Genomic DNA, 16,345 nt, shown 5'->3' on the forward strand with positions numbered 1-16,345 from the left:
AGTCTCCCTCAAGAATTCTGAAGCCTGTGTCACACAATTATCTATGCCCTTTCTTCTTGAAAGCAAAATGAAATTACCCACAACATTCAAGATGTAGCATCAGTAGTAAATGTTAAGGTGGTTAAGAAGGCTTATGGAATGCTAGTTTTTATTAGTTGAGGCATTGAGTTCAAGGTCAAGACGTTATGTTGCAACTTTATAAAACTCTGGTTAGGCTACATCTAGAGTATTGCATACAGTTCTGGTCTCTCCACTATAGGAAGGATGTTGAGGCTTTGGAGAGGGCGCAGAAGAGGTTTACTAGGTTTCTGCCTGGTGCTATTGTGAGAGGCTGGATATACTTGGATTGTTTTCAGTAGAGCAGTGGACGTTGAGGGGAGAGCTGGTAGAGGTTTATAAGATTATGAGCGGCATAGACAGAGTAGGCAGGGAGTATCTGTTTCCCAGGGTTGAAATGTCTAATACCAGAAGGCATTTCAAGATGGTGGCGCGACGCAGTTTGCAGCGGCCTCTCTGGAGCTGATGTCTGCTATTTGTCAAGCGGGGTGCTGTGCACAATCCTAATCTGATGAAAAATGGATGTGGGAGCACAGAGGAACATCTGGAAATCTCCAGGAAGGCCTTCTTCATTGCTGCTGCTGTTGTGAGGTCCAGGTCTCTGCTGGGAAGAACAGGCCCAGTCCTCGGGGTCGCGTTGCCAGTGACCAGTGGCGGGGTGTCGTAGTGCGCTCGGCAGAGGACGGTGCATAGAGAGGCTGTGCCGGAGGGGATGGTCGGAGGCTCAGAGGTTCAACGGACTTGGAGTCCGCTGCGGTCGGGTCGCTTTCACTGTGTGCCGCATCTGCGAGGCTGAGTCTGGCGGCGCCATGGAAGTCCATAGCGGGGGTATTCCCTTCTGCCGCCTGCATGGGATGACGAGTCTATCGGGACCCTGAGGACTTGTGGAAACTGTGTGGTGGTTTCTTTCAAACTTATAGTCTTTTAACATCTTTGGACTATTTTTACTGTGCCCATGGTCTGTTTTTTATCAATTATGGTTTTGTTTGCACTGTTGTAACTGTATGTTAACTATAACTATATGACTATATATTATATAACCATAACTATGTGGTTTTGTATAGGTCTTGTAGCTTTAGTTTTTGGTTTGTTGGGTGGTAGAGTTGGTCTCTTGACTTGGTGTGTCTGGGTAGTCTTGTTTTGTCTGGTGGATTGGGAGCTCCTTTCTGGGAAACGCACTAAGATGGTAGCGCGATATTAATACGCGGCAGCCTCTCTGTACTCTGGATTTGGGGATTGCCAAACGTTATGTGGATTTTCTGGTGTAGTCTGTTTTGTCGTGTGCTTTTGTGATATCATTCTGGAGGAACACTGTTTCATTTTTTAACTGCATTGCAGTTGTGGTTTCTAAATGACAATAAATCGAAATTCAATTCAATGCAATGAAGGTGAAGTGGGGTGGGGGATAGGTTGATGGGGATGTGAGGGGTAAGTTTTATACTCAGACAGTGGTGGATGCCTGGAATGCGCTGCCTGGTATGGTGGTAGAGGCAAATGCATTAGGAGCTCTTAAGAGACATTTGGATAGGCACATGGATGTAAGGAAGATGGAGGGATATGGACATTGTGTAGGTAGGAGGGATTAGTGTTTGGGTGTTTTTGATTTGCCTTTGACTGGTTCGGAACAAAACTGTAAGGCAAACTGCCTGTTCCTGTGTTGTACTGTTCTACGTCTGCAATGGAATCTTTCAAATGGGCCTCTTTATCGCAATTTAGACTTTACCCCACATTGTAACATTTATGGAGGACTTCCTTTTTAGTTCATCCTTGTTTCTGAAATACATGAGCTGCTTAGATAACCTTATTTACACTGGGAGGCTTAAAAAGTTAGAGAATAGTTGTCAGCTTTTAATGAAAGAAAACATATGTAATAAAATCAAGTTTTTCTTTATTTATCCTTGATTCATATTTGTAAAATAGACCTCTTATCATGTCCTCTTTTAATTGCTTTGAAGATGTCATATGAGCATATCACAATCTTCACTGTACCTTTAGTTTGACTTTTTTAACAATTCATGAGCACACTTCTATGTATATCAATCTATGGAAAAAAGAATTGAATCTACATTAAGTAAAAGTTTTTGCACAAAAATTTATGTATTTTAGTTAAATTAAACATTTAATTCTAAAAAATATCTTTTTAGGCCTTTTCTTCCCCATGTGCTTCTATAATTGTCTTTAACTTGTTTTGAAGAATATTTACATTGAAGAATTCTAAAAGAAGAATGATGCCTATGGCTGCTTGTGACATATTCAGCTTTAGACCTGGTATTTTTCAGCACTCGTCTTGACTTCAGCATAACCCTGGTTCTTTCTGAGTCTGATCACTACTGCATTAATTCTTTTCCTGTCTTCTCAGATCTTATCATTTCCTGTGGTACTTCTTTTTTTTCCACATGCAGATTTTCTCCGTTGTGTGGTTATTTTGTGCACACCTCATGCTCACTGTCTGTGAGCAAGTGTGTGAGCATCTCACCAACACCTATTTACAAACAATACCATGGATAATGCTATTAGGATGAATGAGGACCGAAGAATGAACAGAAGATTTTAATTTTGAGGTTTTTATGGAAATCATTTGTGACTCATGGCTATTGGAGACTGAACAGTTCAGCTCCAGGCCTTTTTTCCATAAATGACCTTCCAGCACAAGGTCAGAAGTGGGACACTCACTGATGATTGTGCAGTAGCATGTTAAACCTCAGAAACACAACTGCAGCTGCTGTGGATCAAAGAATATGTACACAACGCTGGAAGAACTCAGCAGGCCAGGCAGCATCCGTGAGAAAAGAGTAGCCAATGTTTAGGGCCGAGATCCTTCATCAGGAATGGGGGGGGGGGGGGAAGAGAGGGCCAAAGCCCAGTAATAGAGATAGGGGAGGGGGGTAGGGCCTAGAGGCGCCAGGTGGAAAACCAATCAGAGGAAAGATAAAGGGGGGAGGGGATAAGCATGAAGGAACTGTAGAGATAAAGAAGCAGAAAGTTGAAAGGGGAGAGAGGCAGAGAGGGACCTGGGATAGGGGGAGGGGGAGGGAATTGCCGGAAATTGGAGAATTCAATGTTCATACCACCAGGCTGGAGGCTACCCGGATGGTAGATGAGGTGTTGCTCCTCCAACCTGTTTGGTCTCATCATGGCAGTAGAGGAGGCCATGTATGGACATATCTAGATGGGAATGAGAGGCAGAGTTGAAGTGGGTGGCAACCGGGAGGTCCTGTCTATTGTGACGGACGGAGCGGAGGTGCTCGATGAAGCGGTCCCCCAATCTGCGTCGGGTCTCGCCGATGTAGAGGAGGCTGCACCGGGAGCACCGGATGCAATAGACGACTCCAGCAGACTCGCAGGTGAAGTGTTGCCTCACCTGGAAGGACTGTCTGGGGCCCTGAATGGTGGTAAGGGGGGGGGGAGGTATGGGGACAGGTGTAGCACTTGCTCTTGCAGGGATAAGTGCCAGGTGGGAATTCTGTGGGGAGGGACGTGTGGACCAGGTAGTCGCGGAGGGAATGATCCCTGCGAAAAGCTGAGAGGGGTAGGGAGGGAAAGATGTGCTGGGTGGTGGGGTCCTGTTGAAGGTGGCAGAAGTTGTGGAGGATAATGTGTTGGATCCGGAGGCTGGTGGGGTGGTAGGTGGTAGCATGTTAAACCTTATCTGTAATTCATAAAATGAAGCAGCACAGCCTGCATCCAGCAAGCCTGAACAACGACTAGAGTATATGGCTGCAAAATGACAGGTATTTTGCATAAAGCATAAAAATGCTGGGTGAAGGCCCTCCAGCATCAGAGTTTCCTTCCATTTTACCTTGATGTTCAGTGATTCTACTCTTTCTGAGTCTTCAACACTCAGCAAATATTTAACCAGCTATATAAATGCAATGGCTACAAAAGCTGGGCAGAATTCGGGTACCTTGCAGGAAGGGACCACACCTGCTGACTTTCCAAACACTTTCCACCAACCTCAAGGTTCAAATACTCTATTCTTGTCCAACAGTATTCAAGCAGTTCAACATTATTGAGGATCAGGCAGTTCACTACCTTAAAGGCTCCCTCCCTCTATCATTTTGGCTGCAATGGGTAAAAGTTATGTAAAAAATACACTGCGTTATTCTTAGTGGCCACTTTATTATGTACACTTGCTCATTAATGCAGTTATCTAATCCACAGATCATGTGGCAGCAACTCAGTGCATAAAAGCATGCAGACATGGTCATGAGATTCAGTTGTTGTTCAGACCAAACATCAGAATGGGGAAGAAATGTGACTTTGAATGATTGTTGGCGCCAGGCGGGCTGATTTGAGTATCTCAGAAACTGCTGATCTTCCGAGATTTTCACACACAACAGTCTCTAGAGGTTACAGAGAGTTTAATGCGAAAACAAAAAGAATCATCCAGTGGGTTTCAGTTCCATGGGCGAAAATGTCTTGTTAATGAGAGCAGTCAGAGGAAAATGGCCATCTGATTCAAGCTGACAGGAAGGCAAAAATACTTCAAGTAACCACACGTTACAACAGTGTTGTGCAGAGGACATCTCTGTATGCACAACACTTTGAAACTTGAAATGGATGTGCTACAGCAACTGCAGACTATGAGCATGCACTCAGTGGCCACTTTACAGAAGGTGCGTAATAGCGTGGCCACAGACTGTATCTTCTCTATTATTTTTCATTAGTGGTATTTTATTCTTAGCTCTACACAATTCTATTTTCCAAACAAGTATAAACATATATGAGCAAGTCATCAACTTGACTTCTTTGACTGAAATCTGCAAACTAAATTCTTCATTTTCACTTTCATATTTGTAATTATTACTGATGCAATAAACAGAAAAATTCTTTCAGCCAGTCAGATATAGTTTTTTTTAAAAGTTTCTCATCATGTTTCTACTCTGGAAGCAAGACTTTTCTTATATTGAGTCTAATCACACACATGATCCATTTATGAATTGAGTTTCCATACCCTTTTGATCTCAGCACAACCTACTTTGTATTTTCCAGTTGATTGCTACAACCATATGACATATAGAAGCTACTTCATCTCCGTGGTGTGTAAAATTTATTCCATACAACCCAACTGGAACTACTTTCCCATGAGCCATCCACAGTTGAAAAAAAAAGCATTACACAGCTGTGGTTTTGCTCTCAGCACCAGTGAGCACTCCTGTAACCATAGCAACTGTCATTCTCCGAATTCTGATTTTCTCTCCATAAAAAAACTAATAAATAGATCCCTTCTGTCTCTTGCACCAAATTCAATGATTTGATGAATATATTAATTCTACCTTCCAATCTCCTCTCTACAAATTACTGAATAAACAAATCGCCCTTTTCCTTCCCACCAAACTTGCTGACCCAAAATGAAAGGAACAATACAATGCTTCCTGCCAATATTATAATAACCAGCTGGTGCACAGGCAATTCTTCACTGTACACTCAACCACAACCACCCATGAGCTGATGACATCACATATGGTAATGTCTGTTGTTAGCATTCTCTGGTGTTCCTTGATATTGCTATTGCCACAGAATGAATGATCATGACAGACAAAGATATTTGCAACATTATATTAATGATGTATTTTGCACAGCAAGTTATTCCATCTTATGTTAGTTTTACTACTGAAGGCCTGCATAATCACTTGCTTATTACAAAACAGAAGTTCAAGGTAAATTTTATTATCAAAGTACACATATGTCACCATATACAACCCTGAGATTCATTTTCTTGTGGGCATACTCAGCAGATCTATAGAATAGTATCCATAACAGAATCAGTGAAAGAGCACCCAACTAGAGCGCTCAACCAGAGTGCAGTAAACAACAAACTGTGCAAATGTAAACAGAAGAAACAACAGTATAAATTAATAAGCAATATATATCAAGCACATGAGATGAAGAGTCCTTGAAAGTGAGAAGGCCAGTCAGCCTATCAGGTCCATGAACGCTCCATCAGAACAAACCTATTAGATCTATTCCACCTCTCTTTATTGTTCTTATATCCCTGCTGCTTATTCTATCTAACATGGACCATCTACTCCCCCTTGATCGCTGTGCTACTTACCACATGAAGACACAAGATGCAATAGCCTGTTAACCTCCAAGCATGTTACGAGGATGAGGGAGGGAATGAGTGGTCACCTGGAAGATCAGTGCGTGCCTTCTGCAATCATGGAGTACATCTGCTGGTTCATGCAAATATCTCATAAGCCAATCACGTGGCAGCAACTCAATGCATAAAAGCATGCAGACATGGTCAGGAGATTCAGTTGTTGTTCAGACCAGACATCAGAATGGGGAAGAAATGTGATCTAAGTGACTTTGACCGGAAAATGATTGTCGGTGCCAGACGGGGTGGTTTGAGTATCTCAGAAACTGCACAGCTCCTGGGATTTCCACGCACAACAGTTTCTAGAGTTTACAAAGAATGGTGCAAAATCAAAAGACATTCAGTGAACAGCAGTTCTGTGGTTGAAAAACACCTTGTTAATGAGAGAGGTCAGTTGATAATGACCTTTACTGGTTAGACTGGTTCAAACCAACAGGAAGGTGACAGGATCTCAAATAACCACACATTACAATAGTAGTGTGCAGAAGAGCATCTCTGAATCCATAACACATCAAACGCTGAAGTGGATGGACTACTACAGCGGAATACCACGCACAATTCCACTCCTGTACCTAATAAAGTGGGCACCAAGTGTATGTAACCAGTAATCAGTTTCCTAGTCTTTACAAATGTAGTAATCTGGCAACTGATTTGTATTGTTCATGAAGTATCTTGGAGATTTGAATGTAGGAGTTATAACTTTCTTGATTGTGAACAAGCTAGGTCAATGATACCATTTTAAGCAATAAAATATAGTTATCAGAAAATCAGACATGAGGCATTTCAGTTCAAAATATTTATGCCAGTTCTTCAACCTCACATCACTATGTCATCTCATAGCATTGTGAATGATTGAGTATTTAACCAATATTCTTTTCAGTGTTGCTGTTAGATCTGCTTTCACCACTGCACATTGCAAAATGTCCTTGTTTTTACACGGTCCTATATATAAAAGCCAAGGACTCACTACATATCTTTTTAAATGCTTTCTCAACCTGTCCCACAATCTTCAAAGACTAAAAATAAAAGAAAACTGCAGATGGTGGAAATCTGAAATAAAACAAAATACTGGAAATACTCTGCAGACCAAACTTGAATCACAGAAGGCTGATCGACAGCTGTGGCAGGGCTATCACCTTCTACGAAGCAAAACCAAACAAAATATGTGATAACAAGGTTTCAGTCCCAGATGAGCTCAGTGCCTTTGTTGCTCACCCTGACCTTCATGAACTCCCACAGCCCCCGGCGACCTTGTGATTTCAGTCTCTGAAGCCGACCTAAGAGCACCCTCCAGGAAGATGAACCCACGGAAAGCATCTGGCCCAGACAGTGCCAGATTGTGCACTCAGTACACAGTGAGCCGAGTACTGGAAACTTATGCTGATCAACTAGTTAGATTGCTGCCATCTTTAACCTCTTGCTTTGGCAGCCTAAAGTACCCACCTGCTCCGAGCAGGTTTCAATCATACTGGTCCCCAAGAAGAACGTGGTAACACACTTCAGTGACTGTCGCCCAGTAGCACTTACGTCCACTGTGATGAAGTGCTTTGAGAGGTTGGTCATGAAGCATATCAAATCCTGCATGAGGAGTGACTTGGATCTGCTCCAGTTTGCTTACAGTCACATCAGGTCAACGACAGCTCTGAAACATCTGGACCGTGAAGATGTCTACTTCAGGATGCTTTTCATTGTATGCAGTTCAGCATCCAACTTTACAATCCCCTCAAAACTTGTCAATAACCTCTAAGGCTTAGACCTCGATACCCCCTTGTGTAACTGGGTCCTCAGTTTCCTCACCTGCAGATCCCAGTCAGTTCTGATTGGTAATAATATCTCCTCCACAATCACTATCAGCAAAGGTGCACTGCACACTGTGTGCTCAGCCCCCTGCTCTACTCACTTCATACTTATGACTGTGAGGCTAACTGCAGCTCCAGTGCCATATTTAAGATTACTGACAAGACCACTGTTGTTGGTCGAATCAAAGGTTGTGATGAATTGGCATACAGGAGGGAGATGGAAAAATGAAAATGGTGCTACAACAATAGCCTCTCACTCAACATCAGCAAAACCACAGAGGTGACTAGTGATTACGGGAGGAGGAAACCAGGGGCCCATGAGCCAGTACTCATTAGGATCAGAGGTGGTGAGGGTCAGTAACTTTAAATTCCTTGGCATTATCATTTTGGAGGATTTGTCCTGGGGCCAGCAAGTAGGTGTCATTACAAAGAAGGCATGTCAACACCTCTACTTTCTTAGAAGTTTGTGCAGGTTCAGCATTTCATCAAAGACTGTGACAAATCTCTGTAGATCCACAGTGGGCAGTATCCTGACTGGTTGCAATCTGGAGTGTTATAGAAATATCAGTGCCCAAGAATGGAAAAGCCTATCAAAAGTTGGGGTTCCAGCCTAGTCCACCAAAGGAAAAGCTCTTCCCAACGTTGAACACCTCTGCGAGCAGTGCTGTTTCAGGAAGGCAGCATTCATCGTCCAAGACCCCCAGAGTCCAGGACATTCTCTTCTCACTGCTGCCATCAGGAAGGAGGTAAAGGAGCCTTAGGTCCCATACCACCAGGTTCAGGAATAGTTATTACACTTCAGCTATCAGGCTCATGAACCAATGTAGATAACATCACTTACCTCAGCACTGAACTGATTACACAACCTATGGACTCACTTTCAAGGACTCTATAACTCATGTTCTCAGCAGTATTTATTTTTTTTTGTATTTGCACAGTTCATCTTGTTTTGCATATTGGTTGTTCGTCAGTTTCTGTGCATAGTTTTCATCGATTCTTTTGTTCTACTGTGAATGCCTGCAAGAAAATGAATCTCAGGGTAGTAAAACATGTACTTTGATAATACATTTACTTTAGACTTTGAGCTTTGAACAGATAGCGCCTGTGGAAAACAAATAATATTTCAGGTCAAAGACACTCAGAAAGGATCATCTATCTTCAAATATTTGTGTACACACATATCAATTTTTCCTGCAAAATTTAAAAATTATGCCATTTAACTAATATGGCTGCTCTTCATTATTCCTCCAAAAGTATATTATATAAGATTTTCTTATGTTGTGTTTTATCTGCCATGCTTCTCCCCAATTTACCAAGTCGTTCTGTAGTTACCATCCTTCAAGATGTTCACTACATTTCCAAGCTTTGTTTAATCTGTAAATTTAACTTTATTCTCGCATACGGAGTATATCAAAAAACCAGTTCTCAGGAGCACACAAATTCTTGGCACTGCTCAATTGAACAAACCAAAGGACATCCTCACTTTCAGCAGAGCAGCAAAGGAGCCCATTCAGATAGTTTCTGAAAGAGCAGCAGCTCGGTTATATAATTTAGAATTTTGCTTTATCTTATAATTTTATTTGGTTCTGAATATCTTGGTGCTGTATTTTTATGTCATGCAATGAGTGAAAAAAATCCCCTTGATTCTGTAAAACATGCACCACTGCTCTGCTTTTTGTCTCATAGACAATTATGCCCCTATGCTGTCATTGTTCCTTTAACTTGATTGGAAGTCTATAATGTGGTATCTTTTATCAAATTACTTCTGAAAGTTCATGTACACATCAATTACCCTATTCTCATCATCTTTTCTTAGAAAACAAATTAATCCTGTTAGGTAAATTTAATTTGATTTTAACAACTTCATGCTAGTTTTAGTGGCTTATCTTTTCCATTTTATATCTAAAATTCTCACTACCATTAACAAGTTGATTTATCCTCTGCAAATATAGCCATAAACCTATAATTGATTCTGCATTGTTGTCCAGTGATCTGCACAAACATACAAAGTGATCTAGTATTTTAAAATTTAAATTCATTAAATATAAAATCTAAAATTTAAATTAATTAAATGTAAGTCTTGGGTGGTGGGTTGGAGATATGTCTCCACTAAAGGAGATGTAAGGTGCTCCTTCCCTCCGCTATCCTGCAGGTCACCCATGGGCAAGGTGTAGCACCTGTTAGCCCCCTGATCAGGGTCACATGAAGCCATGGGAGCAGGTGGTGGATGACCGTATGAGCAGCTGGCGCATAATCACAAGTCCTGGTTGGGTGGCCACTGATGTCAGTCAGACAATCTCTGAAGAGTATTGATAATGACTGGGGTCAACCATCATGTAAATAAAGAAAAAGACAATGGCAAACCACTTCTATAGAAAAATGAGCCAAGAATACTCGTGGTCATGGAGTGACCATGATTGCCCATGTCATATTGCACGGTACATAATGATGATGATCAAATGTATGTTAAGGCTATGATGCAAATTGAAAAAATAATAGCTTGGACAGACTGTAGAATCAGCATAATCCTGTACTACTGGTGTGCAAATTAATGAATATTCTTTTCTATTGGATATTTCCCCATTTTATGTTTTCACTCATGATATGAACAGAAGACATTTAAGATGCAGAGCCAAAATTATAACATAAATAGAAAGCAAATAAAACTGCAAATGCTGGAATCTGAAACTAAAGCAAAGATGCCTGACAGGTTCAATCAGTTAAGCATCTGCGGGAAAAGGAATAACACAGAGATCAATGCAGGTTTTAATTTTTGTTTTGGTTGGGTTTGTCAACTCAGAATAGAAAGAATTATTAACCATCATCATCATCCTCATTATGTGCCATGTTGTATGACGTGGGTGATCATTATCTTTCCATGACCACAGTTCTTCTTGGCAAATTTTTCTACAGAAGTGGTTTGCCATTGCCTTCCTCTGGGCAGAGTCTTTGCTTGACGGAAGACTCTAGCCATTATCAATACTCTTCAGAGACTATCTGCCTGGTGTCAGTGATCGCATAACCAGGATTTGTGGTATGCACCAGCTACACATATGGCCATTCACCACCTACTCCCAGGGCTTCACGTGACCCTGATTCGGGGGCGGGGAGGGGAGTGGCTAATCTGGAGCTGCACCTTGCCCAAGGGTGACCAGCAGGCCTAGCGGAGGAAAAGAGGAACTTACACCTCCCTTAGTAGAGAAGTGTCTTCACCCTGCCATCCCTACTAATCATATACAAATGTAGTTGATAAAATATTACTGATATGGAAAGTATTTAAACTACAAGTGTTGAAGTCTGTCAGAAGGAGGGTACTTGATAATGAAAATTATGAACAATTTAAAAAAATGTTTTTAGTTTGATCATCCGCCAACTTTATGGATCAAGCTTTTCCCCAGTTAAAAAAACTATAAATGCTTAGCAAACCAGGCAGCTTCTGTGATGAGAGAAAACCAGAATTTATATTATTATATAAGCTCTTTCATCAGAGCTTCAAACATTTTTAAAACAAACTAGAGAAGGAAGTAATTAAAGGGAAAGTCTGTAATGGAGTGGAACAATAGGAGTGACCAAATGATGAAACCAATTAAGGTTCAAGGCGAAAGTTTGGTATTTGGTCCAGAAACAAAAGATGTGCTATAAGAATTATGAAAGTATAACCATTGCACCAAAATTGACATTTTAGAAGCAAAAATTTAAGCTCAATATAAATGAAAAACTTGGCAAACATTATTTCAAAATGATTGGTCAGAACTGATACAGCTTTGGATAAGAATGTTGCAAATTGATAAATAGACAATTAAACGGGCGCTGAGAGATCTGGTTTCTCTTTGAAAGTCGTACGTGGTTTCGGGTAGGTTGCTACAAACTCCCATGATGCTAAGCAATAGTGGGAATTAATCGCGCCGAAAAGCCTTTGGGTCAAATGATTGGGCTTCAGATACAATGCAGGAGAGCCTTGACAAACTGAAGTCATATTGAAGAGCCAATTCTCATCCCCTTGGGCTCAGATTGAAATATCCAGTAAAATAAGCGGAGTCCGTGGGTTTGCGTTCAGCGAGATCACGTATCTCACTTGGAACAGACCCAGCGTTGCCATCAGTAGGAATTCGCTTTGATACGGTGGCCTCTTGGGGGGATAACCCAGTGTTTTAATTCCAGGCAAGGTATCTGGATCGCCCGAGTTAGCCAGTGGCTACCCACAGTTTCCCCATAGATGTTGCCTGAGCAGTCAAGCCTGTGCTGCCGCTGGACCCAACACCAAACGTCTCCTTCACTCTTCCCAATGTGGTGGCCACCCCTCCCAGTACAGAAAACAAACGGTGTGGTGCCCTCTTGTAACGCTGAGTGTTGGGGCGGCTTGTTTTGTTTCTGTTGAGCGGGGCGGGGTGGAGTCACTGAACTGACGTACTGGGAGGGCTCCATTTATAAATGGGCGGCGGATGGGGCCGTTTCTCATTTCCCAGGGACATCTTGAGGAAATGTGAGTGGCTTTTTTTTTGTGTGTGCGTGTGTGTTGTATTTTCAACTCCCACTCCACGCTCGGAGCGAGGGGCGTGTGCGTTTCTATGTGGCTGATTTTTTTTTTTGTTTTCTTGACTTCACATATATGCGTGTGCGTCTGAAGCTCGTGAAGTGCCGTGCTCCATTGGGCAAGTGAATTGGAAAGAGTCAGGTTATCCCTGGCCATGGAGGTATGCGCTGCCGAGGAGCGGGTGGTCTACTCCAGATCGCAGATGGTGTTCGCAGGAACAAAGGCGCTGGAGGATGCGCTCAAGATCTTCATGCCTAAGTGCAATGACTTTCACAACTCGGAGCTGGAACTGTGGGACTTCCTGTGCAGCATGAGGGAGGAAGGTTTCTCCCCGGTCATCCTCCGCAGTAAGGATGTGTACGGATATTCTTCGTGCCGCTCCATGGTACCTGAAGCAAAGCCCACGGCTGAAATTAAATCTACCGCCGAGAGGGCGCCCAGGAGTCGGCGAAGGAGACAAAGGAAAGCGGGAACCAATGCGGGGGTGCCCGTCAACAAGAAAAGCAAAAGCTGCCCCACAAAGACCTCTCCTTCGCAGGTTATGAGCAGGGTTTTACGAGGCAACTTATCTCGGAAAGCCGCTGCTGCGTTCAGGCTAACTACCTTTCCAACCATAAAAGTTGAAGATTCGTCTTCCGATGAAAGTGTTTCCAAAGCACGGCAAAGGGCTCAAAAAATTCTTAAAGTAAACTTGTCCCCTGTGATCCGATTAAGACCTGTGAGGGTGGCGTGATTTAAGTTCCTAATTGTGGGACTTTTTTGAAGTCGGATTAAATAATTTTAATGTATTTTTATCCTTATTATATTCAGATCCCATTTAATATGTTTATAGATAAACACAAGCTTCAGGGAGTGTCTTTTTTGATTTTTGACCTTGATTACTTGTTGAACCAGTTTTGTTCTGTTCCAACTCTCACACCATTTTCTTCTAACATCTCGCTACCTCCCCCTGCAATTGTTATTGTAGACACGTAACCCGTCTGAAATTGGTAACGATAAAAGAAGAGGATCAAAGATTAAATTACCAGTTTACATTTTCGTTAGTTAAGTGTTGAAGTCACAAAGCTTGGCCTCTTGAGGGGATACCATAAACATCCAAGGATAGGGATCCAGAACCTGGTTGGAATTGATCCTTTGTCTTTGGTTAACTTGTAATCATTGGACCCTGCATTAGTAATTTAATTATTCAGCAAGGGAAACTTGGAGTACTTGTAGGCGTTATAATCTCCATGAATTGAGATTATTTGTGTGGTCTTCACTGGGTGTCCTTTCTCAAAAGCATGATTAATTTTGGGTCCAAATGCGAAGTAAGAATTGGAAAATATTATGGTGCATCCAGTTGAGCTTCTATGGTTTGAAAGGCTTGTTTTTGATTAGAAGAATAAGCTGAACATGGCACTTATTATTCTACGGTGTACAAATGCTGCAGGTTTAGAAAACTGCTATTTGTGATGGTTGGCCAACATGCTAAGTAGATGCTGTGTTTTTGTGGTCTCCAACTGCTATGATGGAGCTTTGGAAACTTCATTGCCATGGAATAAAACATGGTGCTTTGAGGTTCATGCAATGAATTCTGAAAGATTAGTCTTTATCATAAAAAAAATCATTGATATAATGAATATAGCTAATTTAGGTACAGTTTGTAAAAGGTACAAATTCCAACATCTTGGCTGATGGATAACCATATTAAATCAAGGTGATTTTCCTTTCCCCTAAATCAATACAACTGATGACCCCCTTAAGATGACATGGGTGTAAAGACTATAAACTGGAATAGATGAATGGAGAACAATCTGTGATGAATTTGAAATTTGTGCAGGTGGAGTTTCTCTTCTCTTGGAACTGGAATATAAGGATTTGAAAATGCCAACGTCTGAAATGGGGATGATGGATTCTGTTAGTGAGAAAGGATCCGGAGGAGAGTTGAAAAGAATGGCCTTTTTTTTCCTTTGCAACCAAATTTGAAAACATGGAGGAAATGTGCTGGTGATAGTAATGGCTTTTTCCATATCCATGAAATAATGGGTTTTTGAAAAGACTTGAGTTTGTGTTCTAGCTAAAAAAAATTATGTATCTGGAAACTTTGGTAGTCTTGTTAACCATTATATGTATTAAAGTGTATATTGTTTTTCACTTGATAATATCAAAGTCAATACATGGCCATTTCCTAAGTGATGGTGGTGTTGATCATGTAGGAATGTTTTTAATTGAATCAGTTTGCACCTGCAAAAGTGTGCCTATTTTGGGCTGGAGGTGGGAGGTGGACAAATATCAGCTAGGCCAAAACTAAAATGGAATTTTCTACAACTGGTTTACATTTGAACTGCATTTTGTTGTTATTATTTTAAACAATCCCAAAAATTGCAGAAATCAAAATTGATTGGGTTATATTCAATTTTGGATCGTTCTACCTAGTGAGAAATATTCTTGTGCCAGCATTCCTAAGGGGGAAACCAGTTTAGAATCAGAGGTAAAAACTCTACTTAAAATTACCCTTTGTTTCGTGCTGCTTTTGACATTTAACTCGAGAAATTCAACTCTGGGAGTTGAGTAGATTTTGTATAAATGGTGCGTTTATAGACTTGGAGTACATTGTAATTACTGAAATGCTGTTTTACAAAGTACAGTGATTGTACTAGTGCATTAGTAAATTAGAAAGGTTGCATAATTGGAAGGTTTATTTATTAAAATATTTGATTTTAATTAAATGAAAATTTGTGGAATTAGTGCATTGAACAACTTGACACCACCACCAATAACAAACATTGTTGCTGTTTAATTGTGTTCAAAATCATAGCAAGTTAGTATGACAAACCAATCAGTTTATTAAAAGACCAGAGTGGGGAAAATATCACAATTAATACCCAGGGGGTGTAATAGATGTCCAAGAAGGACCCATGGTCTTCTTGGGAGCAGGTTTCATCCTTGACACCCTACTTCCCATTTCAAAATTAGTTTTGAGTGACTTTTTTTTTAGATTGCCTATTCACACACAACTTCTAGAGCCTATCAAAATAGTTCAGGTACAACTCAGTTATGTTGTTATGGTTGTACTCTGATATTGATTTTTGCATCCTGAATTTTCCTTCAACTGTTGTGTGTATCATAGACTACTGGGTGGTTTTGGAAGTGGCAAAATGGAGAGATGAATTGTACACTGGGATTATTTATACACTGCTCTGATCATCTCATGTAATTGGGCTTGAGAGAATTCAGCATTTATCTTCCAATACACTGCTTTTCAGCCTGTGTAACAATGAAATTTGAGTTGTAAAACAGTATTACTAGCATAAACAGGGCTTCAAAACTTGAAATTCTCTTTTGATGAAGAGAAAAATCTTAATGTATTTTAAACTTGAGAAAGGTGTTTCTTATAGTCCCTCAATAGGAGGGTGTGATTTAAACCTAATTTTTATGGTATATTTTCCTGTTACATGTTCTGATGCCAATACCTCAATTGTCTGAATAAATGTTTCTTTGGTCTGTAAATTCTTGTATCATTTTTGTATATGGTGTAATTTTTAATGTTGAATAAATATGACAGTTATTTTAAATGAAATGTAATTTTGTTTTTCAGGATTGAAACCTAAATGCCAGATTTGGGTTATTTGTGCGTCATTATCTGCTGATTGGTTATTCTTGAAAAACCTGCATCCACTGCACTCATGAAATGTTTAGAATGGCATCCACGGAATTAGTGGATGTCCAGTCCCTATATACTTTTATCTTCAAGGCCTTGAAGCTCTCTGCCTCTTTCTCAATAAAAGAACCAACTGGTTCTCCTCCACCTGACAGGACTGGTCCTCAATCCCCAACAATTTTTCCTTTAGCTCCTCCCACTTTCTCCAGAATCGA

At 40.9% G+C, this 16,345-nt stretch overlaps 1 protein-coding gene across 1 annotated transcript; it reads left to right on the forward strand.

Moving 5' to 3' along the window:
* The first annotated feature begins 12,391 nt into the window (after positions 1-12,391).
* ccdc71 (coiled-coil domain containing 71) lies at positions 12,392-16,049 on the forward strand. Its single transcript, XM_073066320.1, has 2 exons — positions 12,392-12,439; positions 12,584-16,049. The coding sequence occupies exon 2, from the start codon at positions 12,645-12,647 to the stop codon at positions 13,221-13,223; it is 579 nt and encodes a 192-aa protein (XP_072922421.1). The 5' UTR covers positions 12,392-12,439; positions 12,584-12,644; the 3' UTR covers positions 13,224-16,049.
* The last annotated feature ends 296 nt before the right edge of the window (positions 16,050-16,345 follow it).

Source organism: Hemitrygon akajei, chromosome 14, assembly GCF_048418815.1.
Source record: "Hemitrygon akajei chromosome 14, sHemAka1.3, whole genome shotgun sequence".
NCBI classification, from domain to species: domain Eukaryota; kingdom Metazoa; phylum Chordata; class Chondrichthyes; order Myliobatiformes; family Dasyatidae; genus Hemitrygon; species Hemitrygon akajei.

Bases quoted from the DNA above. Each gene is read 5' to 3' on its own strand.
- ccdc71 (XM_073066320.1), top strand. From the start codon at position 12,645: ATGGAGGTATGCGCTGCCGAGGAGCGGGTGGTCTACTCCAGATCGCAG.